Raw genomic sequence first — 18166 nt, 5'->3', positions numbered from 1 at the left:
GTCAGATACCCAACTGACTGAGCTACCCAAGCACCTCTCCATTGAATTGTTCACTTCATCCAAAAAACATAGAAATATGCAGAACAGTGTTAGACCAAACATGTGGACACCATGGCCTGGCCAAGACAACACATAAAATTTATCATCACATTACTATTCTGTAGGGCTTGACTATGGGCTCCTGATGAATGGTAGAGGAAAAAGACAAAAGATAGATCTCTGGGCCATTTGAGTGTTTCCAGGTTACATGGACTTCCCACATGGAAGCCAGCATACCACAAACTCTTTAAATCTGCTTTAGTTAAGTATTTGTAAATCAATTTTCTGAAATAGCCCTGGTCCAGATCACCAATGATCTTCCAATTCTATAGTCAATCCTTGGGCCTTATCTTACTTGTCTTCTCAGTGACATTTGACGAGTTAGTAATTGATCCTCTTGAAATACTCTTGGTTTCTGAGATTGCATTCTCTCCTGGCTTTCCTGCTACTTTATCTGATCCTCTTTCTCTTCCTGAGTTATAAATGTTGGAGTGCTTTAGGGCTTAGTTTAATTTACTTTCTTGGGATCCCTGGGTGGCGCAGCGGTTTGGCGCCTGCCTTTGGCCCAGGGCGCGATCCTGGAGACCCGGGATTGAATCCCACATCAGGCTCCCGGTGCATGGAGCCTGCTTCTCCCTCTGCCTATGTCTCTGCCTCTCTCTCTCTCTCTTTCTGTGACTATCATAAATAAATAAAAAAAAAAAAAAAAAAAAAAAGACTCGCTCTCTCTTAAAAAAAAAAAAATAATAATAATAATTTACTTTCTTTGGGTAATCCTATCCAGTTTTATGGCATGTACTGATGACTTTCACATTTCTATCTCTAGCCTGTTATCTCTCCTGAACTCCAGACTCTAATATCCAACTGCCCATTTGATGTTTCCACTTGGAAGTCTAAGAGTCATCTCACGTCTAAGACATGACTTTTGGGGTGCTTGAGTGGCGCAGTTGGCTAAGTGTTTGACTCTTGGTTTTGGCTAAGTTGTGATCTCAAGACATTACTTTTGCTTCCTTCTTTGTCCTGCTCTCTATAACATTTTGCTCCATTCTCTATTTCAAATAATGAGCAACACCATTCATCTAGTTGTTTAGGCTGAAAAGCCAAGAGTCACCCTTTCATCACCTTTTCCCCCCTGTCATCTCCAGCATTCAATTCATTAGCAGCAATCCTACAAATCTCCAAAACATGTCCTGAATTTGACCAGTTTTCACTATCTCCGCTGCCAACACCCTCAATCAAACCACTGCTATTTCTCATCTGGACTTCTCAATTTATGTCCCACTCTTGCTCCCTTATGGCTCATTCTGCACATGGTATCCCCAGGGTCACAGCACACTTTTTTAAAGTTTCCAATGTCCTTCTCTCATACACAAAATAAAATGAAAAGTTCTCACAATGGTCTCTACTTGTCTGACTTAACCTCCTGACTTTCTCTCATTGGTTCTAGTAACGTTGGCACCTTGCTGTTCTTGAACACTTTGAGTTGTTCTTGCTGCGCAGATTTACGCTTGCCGATCTCTCTTCCTGGAATGCTCTGTCTACACATTTTCGCACAGCTGGCTTTTCGTCATTTTTTAAGTCTCAGCTAAAATGTTCCCTCCTCAGCAAAAAATTCTCTGACTACTATATCTAAAGTAGCCCTTTCTAGACTGTAAGGCAGAGAGACCCAAATATAAACCTTTTCTGTAGTGTATTAGAAATTAACATGGATTTGTTAAAAAATAAATGCAGAGAAAACATTTCAAATGCAGTAAATATACTAGTGAAGATGATCCTTCTTCCATATTTTTAAATTTATTTTATTTTTTTAAACGATTTCATTTATTTATTCATGAGAGACACAGAGAGAGGCAGAGACACAGGCAGAGGGAGAAGCAGGCTCCATGCAGGGAACCTGATGTGGGACTTGATCTCGGGACTCCAGGATCATGCCCTGGGCCAAAGGCAGGCACTAAACCGCTAAGCCACCCAGGCATCGCTTCCATATTTTTTTAAAAAAGATTTTATGTTTAAGGAATCTTAACACCCAATGTCAGGCTCGAACTCACCACCCTGAGTTCAAGAGTCACTCACTCCACCAACTGAGCCAGACAAGTGCCCTGCCTACTTTTTGTGATAGGAGCTTTTTTCCCTAAGCAATGAATGTCAGCTTTTTCAGGTTTCTACTATAAAATAACAGAGTTATCATATATTGAAGGTCAAAATAGTTGTTTTTAACTCCTTGGCATAAGAAAAAAAGCCCCCAAAAGATGAAACGACCTATCTTAGGTTTCACAATTACAGATGGAATCAGAACAAAAACTACAGTTTTTCTGAAATTAATTCTAGGGCTTTCTCAGCTCACCAGACCTTCTGGGGGATCTCCAGGGACTTTATAGCATAGAGTTGCCATGAAGGAACTTAGGTTCTCACAAGTCATGTCAGGTCCCATAGTTGGGTTTTAGCTTCTCCATGTGGCAGTCTGAGTGGGGACAGACTTAATGAGTTCAAGTTGTGACATATTTGCAGTAATTGGAGTCTACACAAATTGGGTACCTCTCCTCTGGGCTCCCCACTATGCTGCATATTTATCTTTCTCCTAAGAACCAGTTTGTCTATTATATGTCCATCTTAGATGGTATCTTGTTTATCTTGTCACCTCTAATTTCTGGCATGTGCCAGGTTTATAAATAAGTTAATTATGTTAAATCATCATGCAGAGGATATGAGGTTCTAGAGTTCAGCGAAGGGTATGGATTGATGTTAACAGAAACAGCTAATGACTTATGTGATGGATGAGCTCCCATTTGGGAAAGTTCCCATTTTTCAGGCCCTGTAAAGCCAAGTCCACTCCCATCTCTGAGCATGTCTTATACACTCAGTAAACATTCATGCATTAGTGGGTCTTTTAGAGTGCCTGGACCCAATTCCAATCTTGGGGGGTACGTTCTCTCCCTTCCCCTCACAACACCCAGCAATTCAGAGATACCAGCAAGGTGATTTGAAAACTCAACTCAATTCTGACACTATCTATCCAGAGGTAGAATCTGATGCCACAGGTTAAGGGTTTAGTCCTACAAGATTTCCCTCTACTCTCCACTTCAGACACTAGTCACAAGATACAGCCTGTTACCTAGGCTTTTGACTGACAAGGCTACAGATTGGAGGTTCCAACAACCTTCTCTTTAGGTTCAACTAATTTGCTAGAAGGGCGTACAGAACTTAGGGAAACATTCACATTTACCATTTTTATTAAAGGATATGATAAAGGTTATGAGTCAACAGCCAGATGAAGAGATACATAGGGTGAGGTTCCCAACAAAGTAGCCTCTGTCCTTCGGGAGCCTGGGGTGTAGCTTGATGATACACTGAGGTATTCTGATCCCCCAAGCATGGAAGCTCTCCAAAAACAACCACAGAGGTGACCTCCTAGGCTTTTCTGGAGGCTTCATTAAATAATCATGATTGACTAAGTTATTGGCCATTGGCTGATTCAACCCTTAGTCCCTCTCACTCCCCTGGAGGTCAGGGGGTGGCACTGAATGTTTCAATCCTCTAATTGCAGAGTTGGTCCTCAGGGAACCAGATCCCACCTTTGGGAGCTTTGAAAGAGTCACCTCATTAACATGACAAAAGACATCTTTATCACACTCAACCTTTAGGAAATTCCAATGGTTTTGGAAGCTCTGACCCAACGCTCCTGGGTGGCTCAGCTGCATAACTGTTTGTCATGATCCCGGGGACCTGGGATGGAGTCCTGCATCAGGCTCCCTGCTCAGTGGGGAGTCTGCTTCTCCCTCTGCCCCTCCTCATGCTCATGATCTTTCTCTCTCTCTGTCTCTACCTCTGAAATAAGTAAGTAAACTTTAAAAAAATGTGGATAAATAAATAAAATCTTTAAAAAATATAAAAATATAAAAATGTGGACAATCCAGTAATAAAAGGTACAGTAAACTTGTCATAAAGAATCTAAATAACTTCAAATCAGGAGTGTTTTTTTTGTCTGATTCCTGAATACTACTCTTGAAAAATGACAAACAGAATGTCCCTTATTTCTCCAATGTATGTCAAAATCAGGAAAGATTTTGCCCAAATTCCTACACTTTCTGTTAGAGGGAAGTCTTCACCAAATCAAGATTAAATTCTGTTCTGGGGGGATCCCTGGGTGGCTCAGCGGTTGAGTGGCCCAGGGTGTGATCCTGGAGTCCTGGGATCGAGTCCCACATCAGGCTCCCGGCATGGAGCCTGCTTCTCCCTCTGCCTATGTCTCTGCCTCTCTCTCTCTGTGTCTCTCATGAATAAATAAACAAAATCTTTAAAATAAAATAAAAAAAATAAATTCTGTTCTGTGTCAAATCACTATGCTGTACATCTGAAACTAATGTAACATTGAGTGTTAATTATGTCTGAATAATAATAAATAAATTAAATAAATAACAAAATAACAAATAACAAAATTCTTTTTATGTTAAAGATCTTATTTATTTATTCATTCATATGAGAGAGAGAGAGAGAGAGAGAAAAAAAACACAAGCAGGGAGGAGGGACAAAGGGAGCAGGAGAAGCAGATCCCCTGCTGAACAAGGAGCCTGATACGGGGCAGATGCTTAACCAACTGAGCCACCCAGGTGCCCCACACTTAAAAATTCCATTTTGAATAGTTTTTATTTGAATTGTATAATCACACTCCAAATTTTAGAATTTTTTTATGACATGAATCAATTAAATGAAAATATTATCATATTAAATGAAATATTCTCCCCTTTTCTTAACATTTTTGGTAGGCAGGTTTTTATTTTATTTGCATTTAGGTGTTCAGCCCTCCAAACCATTCTTCTCAGACCCACATGTCATGGAAGCTGAAAAGTTTCCATGGTTCTTCTTACTTTTATTTTTTATTCTTTCAAATAGATGTAGAAATATATTTTATTACTGGTTTTAATTTCAGTTTTTCCATTGTCCTCATTTCAGAATGAGAATCTCTATACTGTTTGTTAATTTAATTTTTTATTAAATAATATTTGAAAGTCATTCTTTAAGTCAGAATTTTGTACATAATGGCCTGGTGTTCTGAAAAGGAGATAAGCATGATTTCTCCATTTAGGACAAGAAAAACAAGGGCTATCTCTTAACTAAAGAATCCATCTTCTCCAGTTTCTGCTGACTTGGGTTTGGTTCGAAGAGAAGCAGTAGACCAGATTTCTGGGTCTTCATTCCTCAAAGGGCAATGTCAAGTTGGAATATCAATTTTTTTCCTGTTCCTTCTCCTCTCCATTCCAATTGGCACAAAGGCAAATAGTCAAAACAGTGCGATTAAATTGGGATAGATCTCAATAGCAGCCATAAAAATGACAAGATCAAAGAAATCTAGAATTGGAAATAATTAATAGCTCAGTTAGCCAAGGGATGGCATATGTGATGGGTGATGTCATTTCCATCCCTCATCTGAGGAATACATCACTAATCAATTATTGAACCTGAATGTAGCCCAACAGATGTTTTTGTACACCATGGCCCCAGCAGCCATCACCAAGCAATTGGAGCTGACAATGAGGCCCAACCTAAGGTATTCTAATTATTTCACATTATGAGAACACTGAGGCTGATAAAGGAAGGGGACTAGCTCAAGGTCACTCAGTGGCTGACAGAGACCCCTATTCTATATTATGTAAAAATCTGTCCTCTTTTGAGATTTGAGTCTGTTGACGAGTCAGTTGAGTCAGTTGATGATAGAACCTATCAAGGGCACATGAAAATCTATATAGAGTGATACCAAGGAAGATAAATGGGTTCCTTCCTTCCATTTCTATCAAGGAAGATAAATGGGTTCCTACGGCATCAAGAAACCCAAGAGAGCAACAAGGGACAGATAGCAGAACACTGCTCCTCCTCCTCCTATCCTAGGGAGAAGGCAGGGGTTAAAGAGGAGGAAAATGAAGATCCTTCCTTATAATTGTGGAGTTCTTGAAACTATCCTCCCAGGTAGCAGGGAGAGAAGAATGCTGTCTCTTTACAAGCAGCCTTCCACAAGAGGGGATACCCAACCCCCTCTCTATTTGTTCAGGTTTTCACCATCAGAGTTTAGAAGTTCTTGAGAAACTAATCAACTAACTAGCCAACTAAAGTAGCCCTCCTCCAGTCACTTTTTATCCTAATGCCCTTTTTACTTTCTTTTCGACATCCTCAGATTTTGTCTAATATATCTAAATGTTGCTTTGTTTAAAACATATTTGAATCTGACGGATAGAATTCCTCTAGGTAATAACCTCTTTTGGGAAGAAACTCCAAGTCTTTGATGGCTGCTCTCTACCTCTGCACACGTCCCTCAGAGGGCATCTGCATCTCAGGAAGCCTGAGACCTTGGATCCATTTGATGTCCTTTGTACTCTACTTTGACTTCTCTGGATGCTCACAGCAACCTGTTGGCCGGTGAGTCCTCTATCTTGTAGCCTGGCCTCTCTAAGCTTGTTAAGAGCCTGGAGGCAAACCTCAGGGCTTCCTGAGGTCTGGATGTTACTACTTTTTGTTCTAGGTCTGGTGAGATCTACAGAGCTACTTGCCCCTATTTTTTTTTTTTTCTTGCCCCTAATTCTTGCCAGTTAATCTCACAGCTACCTTCCCAATGCCTCCGCAGGGTGTGTGGAAACTTCTGGATACAGTCTAAATCACAGTGGGGTGAAAGGCCACTCACCTGCAGAACTTCTTTCAACACCTGCTATCTAATTTTGTATATGGAAGTTCGTTTTGTTTCTCCCTGTCCCCATCACATAAGCTTCAAGACCCATGAAAATTGGATTCACCCCTAAGTGACACTCTGAGGGACCAACTGCGGGCCTGCTCTCTCTTCTCAACTACACAAGGCCATTACTTTTACTTTTAGGTGCCTGTTTGCCTGTTGGTATGGATATTGCCTGCAGATCATCTCTCCCTGGAATCCCTAACAGAAACCAAGCAAGAGAGCTTTCTTTTTGAAGAGCTAGAGTAGGAAGATAGACTTATTTGTCTCTCCATCACTTGCCTCTTTCCTTCTTCTTTCCTCTACCCTTTAACTAAGACTCAGGCTTTTCTTTTACTTCCCTATGTCACAGCTTCATGGTTTATCTGTCTCAGATGAAAGGAACATCTCCTCTGGAGTCTGGGAGAAATGAGATTCTCACTATGTGCTGAATTTTATAAGTCAAATAGAATTAAGGAAATTTAGCAAATTTCTTTTTCTCTCTACTAAGCCCATTCTACTCTCTCCTGATCAGGGAAATAAGTCTCAGAGCTCCACTTCAGTCAAGAGTCTATGATGGAACATGATCTAAAGAAGAAAATTAAAATGAATCAGCTTGATATTTGCAAAGTATTATACCATTATACTCTCTCCCCCTTTTTTTTTAAAGAAGTCAGAAAATTGGATTTGTGCATGACATAATCCTATTTTAAACGCTGGCATTTAATTAAAAAAAGTAAAAAATCTAGAATTTATAAAATGTTATACTCCTATGATGCTAGGAATCAAAGGAGTTCTAAGCGATTTAGAAATACTAATCCTCCCAACAACCCATTTTATAGATGAGGAAACTGAGGCATAAAGTAACTTGACCAAGATCACGTAGATATACATGGTGCCAACACAACACATATCTCTGGGGAAGATTTATCTGCAAGGCAGCTAGTCAGAAACCTCTAGTTTATGATATATCTGAATAAGCTAGAAAGAAAAAGCCTTTGAATTCTGACTTGGCTTCTTTGATGAATGACCTTGTACTAGTCACTTAAGCTCTAGAAGTCTATCCTATAAAATCAGGATAATATGATTAACTTTGCAATGCTGAGTGTTGTTTCTCTTTTTTCTCCTTCTTATATGGATGATTACACTAAACATTCGTGATATGCTCATCATCTGGAATGTACAGATTTTGCCTATTGTTCAAGACCCAACGTATTCCTAATGTGTCTAGAAATAGTGTGCTATAGTAGACAGTGCTAGGCTTGGGATCAAGATGCCTGTTCCGGTCCTGGTGCAGTCATTAATCCTTTGTGTGAATGCACACAAGTTTCTGAGCCTCGGTGGCTCTACCTTTATGATGTGAAGTTGGACTCAATCAATGGCTTTCAACTGTGTTTTGAGAAATGCTACATTTCCCTGATGGTGGGAGGGAGCATGGGGGAGGAGAGGGGACAAGGGGAAAGATGAGTGAGCAGTTTACCGGTTCCCATCTCCACTTCAAATTAAGCAACTCCATTTTAAACTGTCAGATTCTATTAGAACGGAGCATCCCACTGCCCATAAAACAGGTGGAAAACCCTAGACCTTTCACGCATCCCCACATTCTCTAAAACTATCTTTTTTTTGGTTTCTCTTTTTAATTTCCTCTTTTGCCCTAAACCTGGAACTAAAGGGTCTAGTTTTAAGAATTCCAGCTTAGACATATACATTCTTTTGTCCTTTCCTCTTTCCTACCAAGAAGTGAAATTAAGAATGAAGAGGCCTAAAAAAAAAAAAAAAAAAAAAGAATGAAGAGGCCTAAGCAAGGACTAGCATCGCTACTTCCAGCAATAGCCTTAACTTCCAGGTGAGTTTCCAGCAAGGTGTGATGGATTGGGAAACTTTTCAGTTTCAAAACAGCTACCAAGTGACACAGCAAAGTCATAAATGATCTCTCATCCTGCGATTTCAGGCGTCACTCATTTGCATTTGAATGTTTCTTGCTTTGGGAGGGGAATGACCTTCAAGAAGCAGTTTTTTTTTTGTATTTCTTACTCAATAGTCTTTAAGCCATCATCATGAATTCCATGAGAGCAATTTTTCTCCAATACAGGCGAGGGAATTAAATCAAGCCCACATTGTCTTCAGTCTTCCTCTGCTTCCATTTTAGGGCAAGATAGGCCCCAAAATCTAGGTCTCGGTTTTCTGCTTGGAACTAAGATGATCATCCCGAATTAAGTCAAAGTGTCGAAGTTCCTTGAATGCAGGTGCATGAGGACACACAACATCTGCAAACCACGTCTTCCAAGAGTCGCAACATCCTTGAAGCATCATGGAACTTCCATTTCTGATCTTCTGCATGGAGACTGACTTATCTTTTTTGTTTGGTTGTTTGGAAGGCAGGTTGGCACACTGGAGAGCCTTGGAAGGCTGATCCTGATTTCACACGGGCGTTTCGGTGCCTTGGGGCAAATAAATTGCTTTCCTGGACCAATGTCCCCATTGGGCGTCCTGAGCTCCAAGTCCACGCACACACTCTGAGGACGAACCATGGAGATCATCATCTCCGGGTGTCGGTTTGGGCTTCACAAATCCCCGCGGGGTCTGATGTGGAGGTCGGGCTGCTGGAGGGCGGCCCCTTCGCAGTGGGGCTGTGTATGGGAAGTCAGTGCGGGTCTCCCGGAGGTGACGGGCCTGTCCCTTCTTGGGTTGGGATGCTTCACGTTCAGAGGTCCACTGAGAACTCCAGCTCGTCGTCACTTTGCCTTTCCAAGGGTTGCCTCCGCAGCCAGGCGCAAGAGGGGGACGTGCACCCCTCATTGGCATCGCACCCAGTCCTCCAGGCTGTCATTCCATGGATTGCTTGCACGCCCCCCGCCCCCCCATCAGCGCGTCATGGTCCCTTTAAGGCAGCGGCCATAGTTGAGTGGTGGGAGCAGCTGCTGGCAGCAGAGAGGCCCGCAGGACTCGGCCTACCCTCGGCCACTCACCGCGCACGCTCAGGACCGGGGGCTTGGTGGGAAAGGTGGGCGGGGCCTGCGGCGCGCATGCGCACCCTCGGCGCGCGCAAGGGGCTGGTTTGGTGATCCCTTTAAGAAACCGCAGGCGGAGGAATTTCTGTGAGAGAAAATAATCCTGCTCCCGGGGCCCCTCGGAGGCCATTAACCCCCCGAGTCCCGGCCCCCTCCCCCGCCCCGCGTCGCCCCCGTCTCCCGGGCAGGCCCGACCGCCCTCGCGCGCGCCCGTGGGATCCGCGGCTCTCCGGCCCGGCGCGCGGCATCCGCCCCCTCCCCGCTCGGAGCGCCGGGGCCCGGCTGGGGCCCGGGAAGCCGCCGCGAGCGGCCGTGCCTGCAGTGTGGGCGGGGGCCGGGGGCCCGGAGGAGCCGCCGCCGCCGCCGCGGTTCCGAGCGGGGCCCAACATGGCGGAGAGAGAGGTGGAGTCCGGCCCCCGAAAGAGGGTAGGTGAGGTGAGGCCGAAGTCGGGCGGCGGGCGGCGGGGGGGGCGGGGCGGCGGCCGCGACCCGGGGCGCGCGGGGGTCGCTGGGGGCCCGGCCGGCGCGGCGGGGGGGGGCGGAGGGGGGGCCGCGAGGGGCGCGCTGCTCCGTGCTCCTTCGGCAGGTGGGACAAAGATTGGCCGCTGGGCCGGAGGGGGAGGGGCGGGGGTTGTTGTTTGCTCTTTTTTTTTTTTTTCCTTTTTCTTTTAAATGATTTATTAAATTTTTTTATTTTGCCAGCGCTGTGGGGTGGGGGCGTGGGTTATGTTACGTGGAGCCAGGGAGGGAAGGTGTCAGGTTCTTAAGTGGCATCTTTAGTAAAATCAGAGTCTGGAAGTTTAACCCCGGGGGGGGGGGTGGCGGGGAGGTCAGGTAGGGGTGGCAGTGGCGGGAATGAGGGGTGGACGGGGCTCTAGAGGTGGGACCTGGGGGGGGTCCTTGGGTGCCCCCCACCTCCCCATCGCGAATATATCTTGCTGCCCCCCTCCCGTCCCTCCTCTCCCCTACCCCTCCTCTTTCCTACCTCCCGCCCCCCCCCCCCCCGTAACCGTTATCAAGACCGAAGCGGAGGTGGTGCTCTTACCTGCGTGCGGTGCGGTCCTTGGCGTGTCCTGCCGTAGCGATCCCGGCCTCCCTAAACGTCATGTTGTAGGCTTAGCTTCCTTCCTTCCCGACGAGGAGCAGAGTGGGACAAGTTTTGCCCTAACGATGGGCCCCCACCCAACCTGCAGAGGTGAGGCCGGTGGTCCATGCGAGCCGCCGAGTGCCTTTCAAAGTTCGTCCTGAAACTTTTCTTAATTTTCAATAGTTTTTTTTTCTTTTTAATTTCATTTCCAGATGGAGAACAATACTCTCGATTGAGCCATATTTTTCAGTTTTTTTTTTTTTTTTTTTAAACTTCCCCCTACTTTGAGCATGGGGAGGTTAAAGTTTCCTATCGGGGAATCTTCCATTCGGGAATGGTCACCCAGTGATCAAATTAGCGTGCAGCCAAAGCACGTAACAAAAATCTAACTTACTTTTTTTTTTTCATTGATGGTGCCTGTTGGACGTGGTGTACAATTAGCGAGCTCTTTTGTAAGGAATCGCGGCTAGTGTTTTGCAGCGCTCACGATGCGCCTGGCGCTGTGCTTTGTAGGAAGAATGTAACTTCACGTTAGCTACGTGAAACCCATTCTGCAGATGAAGAAATAAGAGGCCTAGGTAGGTTAAGTAATTATACTTCAGATCAGAGAGCTCTGGGAGTTGGATTCAGGTTGGTCCCGACTACAATGCTTGTGTCGACGCCAGGCTTAACGTTTCTTTCCTTTTAAAAAGCAATTTAAATTATAGCGGCTCCTGGGTAGTTCAGCTGGTTGATTGTAGGATTCTTGGTCTCCGCTCAGGTCTTGATCCCAGCCAGGGTCTCGAGTTCAAGCCCTGCCTTGGGCTCCATGATAGGTGCGGAGCCTATCTAAAAACAAATCATAAATAACCGAAGAAATGTCCAATCGTTTTTCTTTTTTCCCCTACGACAGTTTATTAGGAAATATTTTCCGTCACACAGCCAAATTGGAAAAATTTACAGGGAACGTTCGTATACCCATTACTTAGATTCTGGTTTTATCACGTATTTATTTGTATTATCTAGCCCCTTTATCTATTTATCCGTTATTTTAATGCATTTCATTGTAGTATTGGGAGCAATTAAAATTTAATGTTGCTAGTCTTAGGTTTATAGAAGTTTAGATCTTCTTCATGCAATAATTGGTCACACCTAGAACAAGTGAGGCTGGAAAATAGTAGATCAGATAGTTTATTTAGTTTAAGTGTTGGGTATGGAATGCACGTATTTTGAAATTTTAAATTACACTTCAAGCAGTGAGTCAGTTTAACCTGGATCCCCCTTATATTTGAGTCAACTCACATGGCATGTGGTCCACTAATTAAAATACACGGGGTAAATTACTTTAGATGTGTAATGTTCATTCAAGGAGATCTCTGAATCCAGTTGCTACTAGTGCTTTTGTCATTCACCTTATGAGACAGAATGTTCTGGAAAACATCTATGCACTTTGGTAACAAATTCAACTAGATTTCACATACTTTTTTCCTCTTTTAATACACTTTAAAGGTGCCACATGTATAGTAATCTAAAGTATTATATTTTAATATCATGTAATATTTATAGCACTTTTACAGGTTTCACCCGTTACTTTACCATTTTCATTGTGGAGGAAGGTTACAGTCATTCCCTTTTAGGCTCCATGATCCATTTTCTAAAGTTATTTTACTTCATTTGTTTTTTTAAGTTACGGCTCTATCCAAAGCGGGACTTGAACTCACCACCCTTGGTTAGGAGCCGCATGCTCTGACTGAGCCAGAGGAGTGTGCCTTCATTTTATTTTTGATACCTGGTTAGAATATTCAGTAGGGTTATCTTGAACTGTACACATGATACATGTGCTTTTTTTTCTCATTTTTTTGATGTGTACTAAACTCCATGTGGGTTCCGTATGTGTATTCTAAACAGATTAGTGGGGATTATGTGTTAAAGTGCAATATCTTTTTAAGTAATTTGACTGCTTTGAGGCAGCTAAAAAATTTGTCTAGGCCTAGGTAGTAAGTTTTGGGTATTTAATCTGAAATTTGCATTGATGACATGGTATTGTATTTATGATGCTTCACTGCTTTGACCTTTATAATAATCATAAGTCACAAAAAGTTGTTCAGCACCTATGCTGGTTGTTGGACTGTAAGCTAGATATAATGCTGTGGTATTTATGATCATCTGGGACAATATATTCTGGCTCTCGCTACGTTGTGAATTCTTTTAGGATAGGGTTCATTTCATTGCATTTTTGCGGTCTCCAGTGCCTGTGACTTCCACGTAATAGGAACTCAAAAAGACGTACCATTGATTTTTGGTGGAATGTTCACCTGTTACAGTACAGGCTGGAAGGGCTTGGGTACCAAGTTATCTGCTTTGTAATTTTGGGAGCTTTAGTAAATCTTTTATAGCATTCTTTATACTGCAAATTGTCTCCTATGGATCCAGATTTAGGGATCTTCTGATTGTTCTGGATTATGGTTAGATGGGAGAGTGTTTTTTAAGACCCTTGGGTTAATAACCTTAAATTCTGTGGAGGCCTGCCTGGTGTCTTATTTTTATGCTTGTGGGCAATTAGAACAATAGGTATTCATTAGATAAGGTTGATTTGATTGTATTCTGACTATATTGGAATGCCAGTCTTTCATTTTGCAAACCTGGGGAAGCTAAGTATGTGGGTGGGTCAGCATTATATCCATCAATCATTGCCAGGTTCATATGAAGTTCATACACATATACATTCTTTCTTACTTTAAAGTTAGGAGAAGCCCCGGTGGCTCAGTGGTTTAGCGCTGCCTGCAGCCCGGGGTGTGATCCTGGAGACCCGGGATCGAGTCCCACGTCGGGTTCCCTGCATGGAGCCTGCTTCTCCCTCTGCCTGTGTCTCTGCCTCTCTCTCTGTCTCTATGAATAAATAAATAAAATAAATAATAAAGTTAGGATATTTTGGGGGTAGCCCGGGTGGCTCAGCAGTTGAGCATCTGCTTTTGGCCCAGGTGTGATGCTGAAGACCCAGGATCGAGTCCCACATCGGGCCCCTTGCATGGAGCCTGCTTCTCCCTCTGCCTGTGTCTCTGCCTCTCTCTCTCTCTTCTCTGTGTATTCTCATGAATAAATAAATCTTAAAAAAAAAAAAAAGTTGTTAGGATATTTTTGAGATCTTATTTATGCATTTTTTTTAGATTGTAGAATTTTTATTTTCTAACATAAGTTTTAAAATTCATTAGGCTTGTTGTAAATAGTGCAATTATGTTATAATGCTATAATAATACACTTACAAAGCACAAGATCTCACTAAATCTGGTGGCCATATTTTTTGGTGAAATCCCTATATCTTTTCAAAGTTTGCATACAGAATGATGACTTTTGTAAATGTATGTTACTACATGGTCTAGTAAGTTGTATCCATTCTCATATTTAAATTTGTATATTAAATTTGAAGCATAGGTGTTTGGTATGCTGAAGAGAAAGATAAGCATATGTATAAGTAGTATGCTTACCTTTTTGTAAAAACTGACTGTTTTTGCTTTCCCACATATGTGTCTATACTTGTGTGTATGTTTTTTTTTTTTTTCTTTATTTATTTATGATAGTCACACAGAGAGAGAGAGAGAGAGGCAGAGACACAGGCAGAGGGAGAAGCAGGCTCCATGCAGGGAGCCCGACGTGGGATTCGATCCCGGGTTTCCAGGATCGCGCCCTGGGCCAAAGGCAGGCGCCAAACCACTGTGCCACCCAGGGATCCCTATACTTGTGTGTATGTGTGAGCTTGAAGAAAGTTGTGGAGGCGACATGTCTGTTAGGTTACGTGTTTTATTGATTACCTTCAGTGGGTAGGGATAAGGAAGGAAAGAGAGAAGAGGGGAAGTTTTGGGAAAATGGAAAAATACTCATGGTATAATATTAAGTGCAAATGTAGACTATAAAATGTTACCATTATTGTAAATATGTAAATACTGAATATGCATGTAGAAAGGAATACAAAATAATGAGTTGATTTTATCATGTGATGGGATTATGGAGAACTTCTGTTTTGGATTTTAGTACTTTATAATAAAATAAAAGGTTTTTATTTTATTTTATTTTATCATCAAAAGGTTGATGATCTTTTTTAATTTCTTAATGAACTTTTATTTATTTATTATTATTTTTTCATTTATTCATGAGAGACAGAGAGAGGCAGAGACGTAGACAGAGGGAGAAGTTGGCTCCACTCAAGGAGACTGATGTGGGACTCGATCCCGTGACCCCAGGATCATGGCCTGGGCCTAAAGCAGGCGCTAAACCGCTGAGCCACCCAGGGATCCACGTCTTGATGAACTTTTAATCTTTTTTTCTTTTTGCTAAATGTGTTATTTAAAAGCATGATGGTACATACTAAATATTTGTAAGTCGCATGTACACAATGTAAAGCATCTGCTTAAAGAATGCATTGCCTCTTTATAGAGATCATTTGAATAGACATTCTATTTTTTTTTTTTTTTAAGATTTGTTTATTCATGAGAGACAGAGAGAGAGGCAGAGATACAGGCAGAGGGAGAAGCAGGCTCCATGGAGGAAGCGCAATGTGGGACTTGATTTCAGGTCTCCAGGATCAGGCCCTGAGCTAAAGGCTGTGCTAAACCGCTGAGCCACCTCCGCTGCCCCTATTGAATTATATTTAAATTGATGTGTAAATTACTTCTCAGGAAGCATCAAAATACATTCTAGTTTGAGATAACCTTAAAACATATCTTCACAACTCACAGGTTTATTTTTAAGAAAGTGTAAGTATTTTAAAGGTATGATTTATTTTAAAGATAAAGTTTGTGCTTCCTTTGAAAATGGAATGATTTTCTAATTTGATAAAGACCATGTAAGGAGATAAATGTAAAATTACAATTTTTTTTTTAAGATTTTATTTATTCATGATAGACACAGAGAGAGAGGCAGAGGCACAGGCAGAGGGAGAAGCAGGCTTCATGCAAGGGGCCCCATGTGGGACTTGATTCTGGGTCTTCAGCATCACACCTGGGCCAAAAGCAGATGCTCAACTGCTGAGCCACCCGGGGATCCCCTAAAATTGCAATTTCTATGGATGTTTAGTGAGTATTTTTGAATTCTGTATTAGGAGACCAACCACTCTTTAAAGAAGACCTTTCCTTTAAATATTCTGATTATTTTACTGTGCATTAACTGATTATTTTAGCAAAGGAAAGAGAAAAGAGAGCATTGTGGCATAGTATTAGGTTGAAACATATATAATTGCTAATACTTGACCATTTGACTTATAAAAACGCATTTTTTTTAACAAGTGATAATTTATTTTTTTTTTTTTTTTTTTAAATTTTTATTTATTTATGATAGTCACACACAGAGAGAGAGAGAGAGGCAGAGACATAGGCAGAAGGAGAAGCAGGCTCCATGCACCGGGAGCCCGACGTGGGATTCGATCCCGGGTCTCCAGGATCGCGCCCTGGGCCAAAGGCAGGCGCCAAACCGCTGCGCCACCCAGGGATCCCAACAAGTGATAATTTATTAAAAAGGTTGATTGAAGCATGTGCATTGGTGACTTCAACCTGAACTCCTGGTTCGATTGTGATAGAAGTAATCTGCTTTAACATTCTCAGAAAAACTGTGCAAATCAATGAGTCACTTGTGGATCCTCATCTGAAAACATCCCAAGTCTTAGCACCTTCACTGCAAGGAGTTTTTCTTCTTGTATTGATTCTCAGAGTTGTGGTAGGCATCTGAACTGGTCCTTTGCGCCTGTGATGAAGTCCGCACATACTACCTTCTCCAAAGATTTTACATTGTGGTTGGTTAGACTAATTCTAATTCGGTGAATCCCTACCTTTGCTTCCATGGGTGTCTTGCCAGTATCATTTTATTTTGTTTTGTTTTGTTTTGTTTTATTTTATTTTATTTTATTTATTTTATTTTAATTTAATTTAATTTAATTTTTTAAGATTTTATATATTTATTCATGAGAGGCACAGAACGAGATGCAGAAACACAGGCCGAGGAGAAGTAGGCTCCCTACAGGGAGCCTGACACTCCAGGATCACACTAAACTGGGCCGAAGCGGGCACTAAACTGTTGAGCCACCTGAGCTGCCCGAGCATGGACTTTTCAATCCCTAGTGTTTAGCAAGATTAGGATAATAACATCCACGCCCATTTATGCTTGGGAATATGTATAATGTTATTTTAATTTCATTCTTATCATCTTTCTGGCCTCCTGGAAGCTTGAGTTAGCTACTTTCTTGCTTTTGACCAAAGATAATACCTGAGCAAACCTTTTCTATCCAACATGGACTACCCACTATTCTTACTACTCTTTGAGGTTAAGGACCATATGTGTCCAACCTTTTTTTTTTTTTTTTTAAAGATTTTATTTATCTATCTATGACAGAGTGGCCGAGACATAGGCTGGGGAAGAAGCTGGCTCCCTGTGGGGAGCCTGATGCAGGACTTGATCCCGAGACCCTGGATCACCACCTGAGCCAAAGGCAATTGCTCAGCCACCAAGCCACCCAAGTGTCCCTTTGTTCATCTTTCTTTACATCTCCCAGCATGTCTTAATTTAAATGTGATACACACTCATACTTGCGGGCATACTGCACATTTACAGGCAAAAATTGAAAAACCCTTTTTATTCTCTTTCATAATTTGATATTAACATAGAATGTAAAATATAGACTGGTATAGTGAAACCCCATATTCCTGTTACCCAGCTTTGACAGCTAAACAGTTCTCAACATTTTGCTATTCCTGTCTCATCCAACTTTTTTTGTGTGTGTCAAAATAATTTTAAAGAACTCTTAGGCATTGCATCATTTAATCTATATATACTTATGCATGTATTTCTAATGAGAATTAAAACTAAACAACTCCAATACTACTATACCTAGTAGAGAGATTCTTAATTCAGTCTATATTCAGATTTCTTTGATTCTCCAAGTTTTTTTTTTTTTTTTTTAACCGTTGGTTTGTTTAAATCAGTAAGATAAGATTTACCAGTTTATTTGGTTTATCTGCCTCTTAAGTTTCTCTTAACTTCAGCTGTCTCCCTCCCTACCGTGTACACCCTGCACTTTTCCCCATGCTATTTCTTTGTTGAAAAAACTAGGTCATTTGTTCAGGAGAATTTCCCACATTCTGGATTTGGCTACTTGAATTCTTGTGCTGTTTTAACATGTTCAATTACCCTTCGTATTTTCCTACAAATTAGTAGTTACGTATAGAGCAGTGGTTCTCAACTTTGGCTGAAACTTGAGAATTACCTGGAGAGCTTTTAAATATCCTGATTCTCAGGTTACATTTCAGATTAATTAAATCAGAATTCGTGGGTGAATTCTGGGCATCAATATTTTAAAAAATTTCCCAAGTG

General features: G+C 41.8%; 1 protein-coding gene and 1 long non-coding RNA gene across 9 annotated transcripts in view; one reads left to right on the top strand and one right to left on the bottom strand.

Annotated features, from left to right (window-relative positions):
* Positions 1-10926, bottom strand: part of LOC118350690 (uncharacterized) — a 41043-nt gene extending 30117 nt beyond the window's left edge. Inside the window, exon 1 of the long non-coding RNA XR_004804952.2 lies at positions 10790-10926. This is a non-coding gene — a long non-coding RNA (uncharacterized LOC118350690). The remainder of the gene's footprint in view (positions 1-10789) is intronic.
* ZMYM4 (zinc finger MYM-type containing 4) overlaps positions 9902-18166 on the top strand; it is a 133609-nt gene continuing 125344 nt past the window's right edge. For 3 of the 8 annotated variants that reach the window (XM_025419965.3, XM_025419967.3, XM_035698768.2), the window contains exon 1: positions 9902-10170. In XM_025419965.3, the coding sequence (XP_025275750.1) occupies positions 10132-10170 (39 nt within the window). In that variant the 5' untranslated portion in view covers positions 9902-10131. Of the gene's footprint in view, positions 10180-10799; positions 10940-18166 lie in introns of those variants that run through there. The other 5 variants (XM_049094110.1, XM_025419970.3, XM_035698767.2 and 2 more) reach the window with 4 other exon arrangements.

This window comes from Canis lupus, chromosome 15, assembly GCF_003254725.2.
Source record: "Canis lupus dingo isolate Sandy chromosome 15, ASM325472v2, whole genome shotgun sequence".
Taxonomy (NCBI): Eukaryota; Metazoa; Chordata; class Mammalia; order Carnivora; family Canidae; genus Canis; species Canis lupus.
This window is presented reverse-complemented; position numbering and strand designations above follow the sequence as displayed.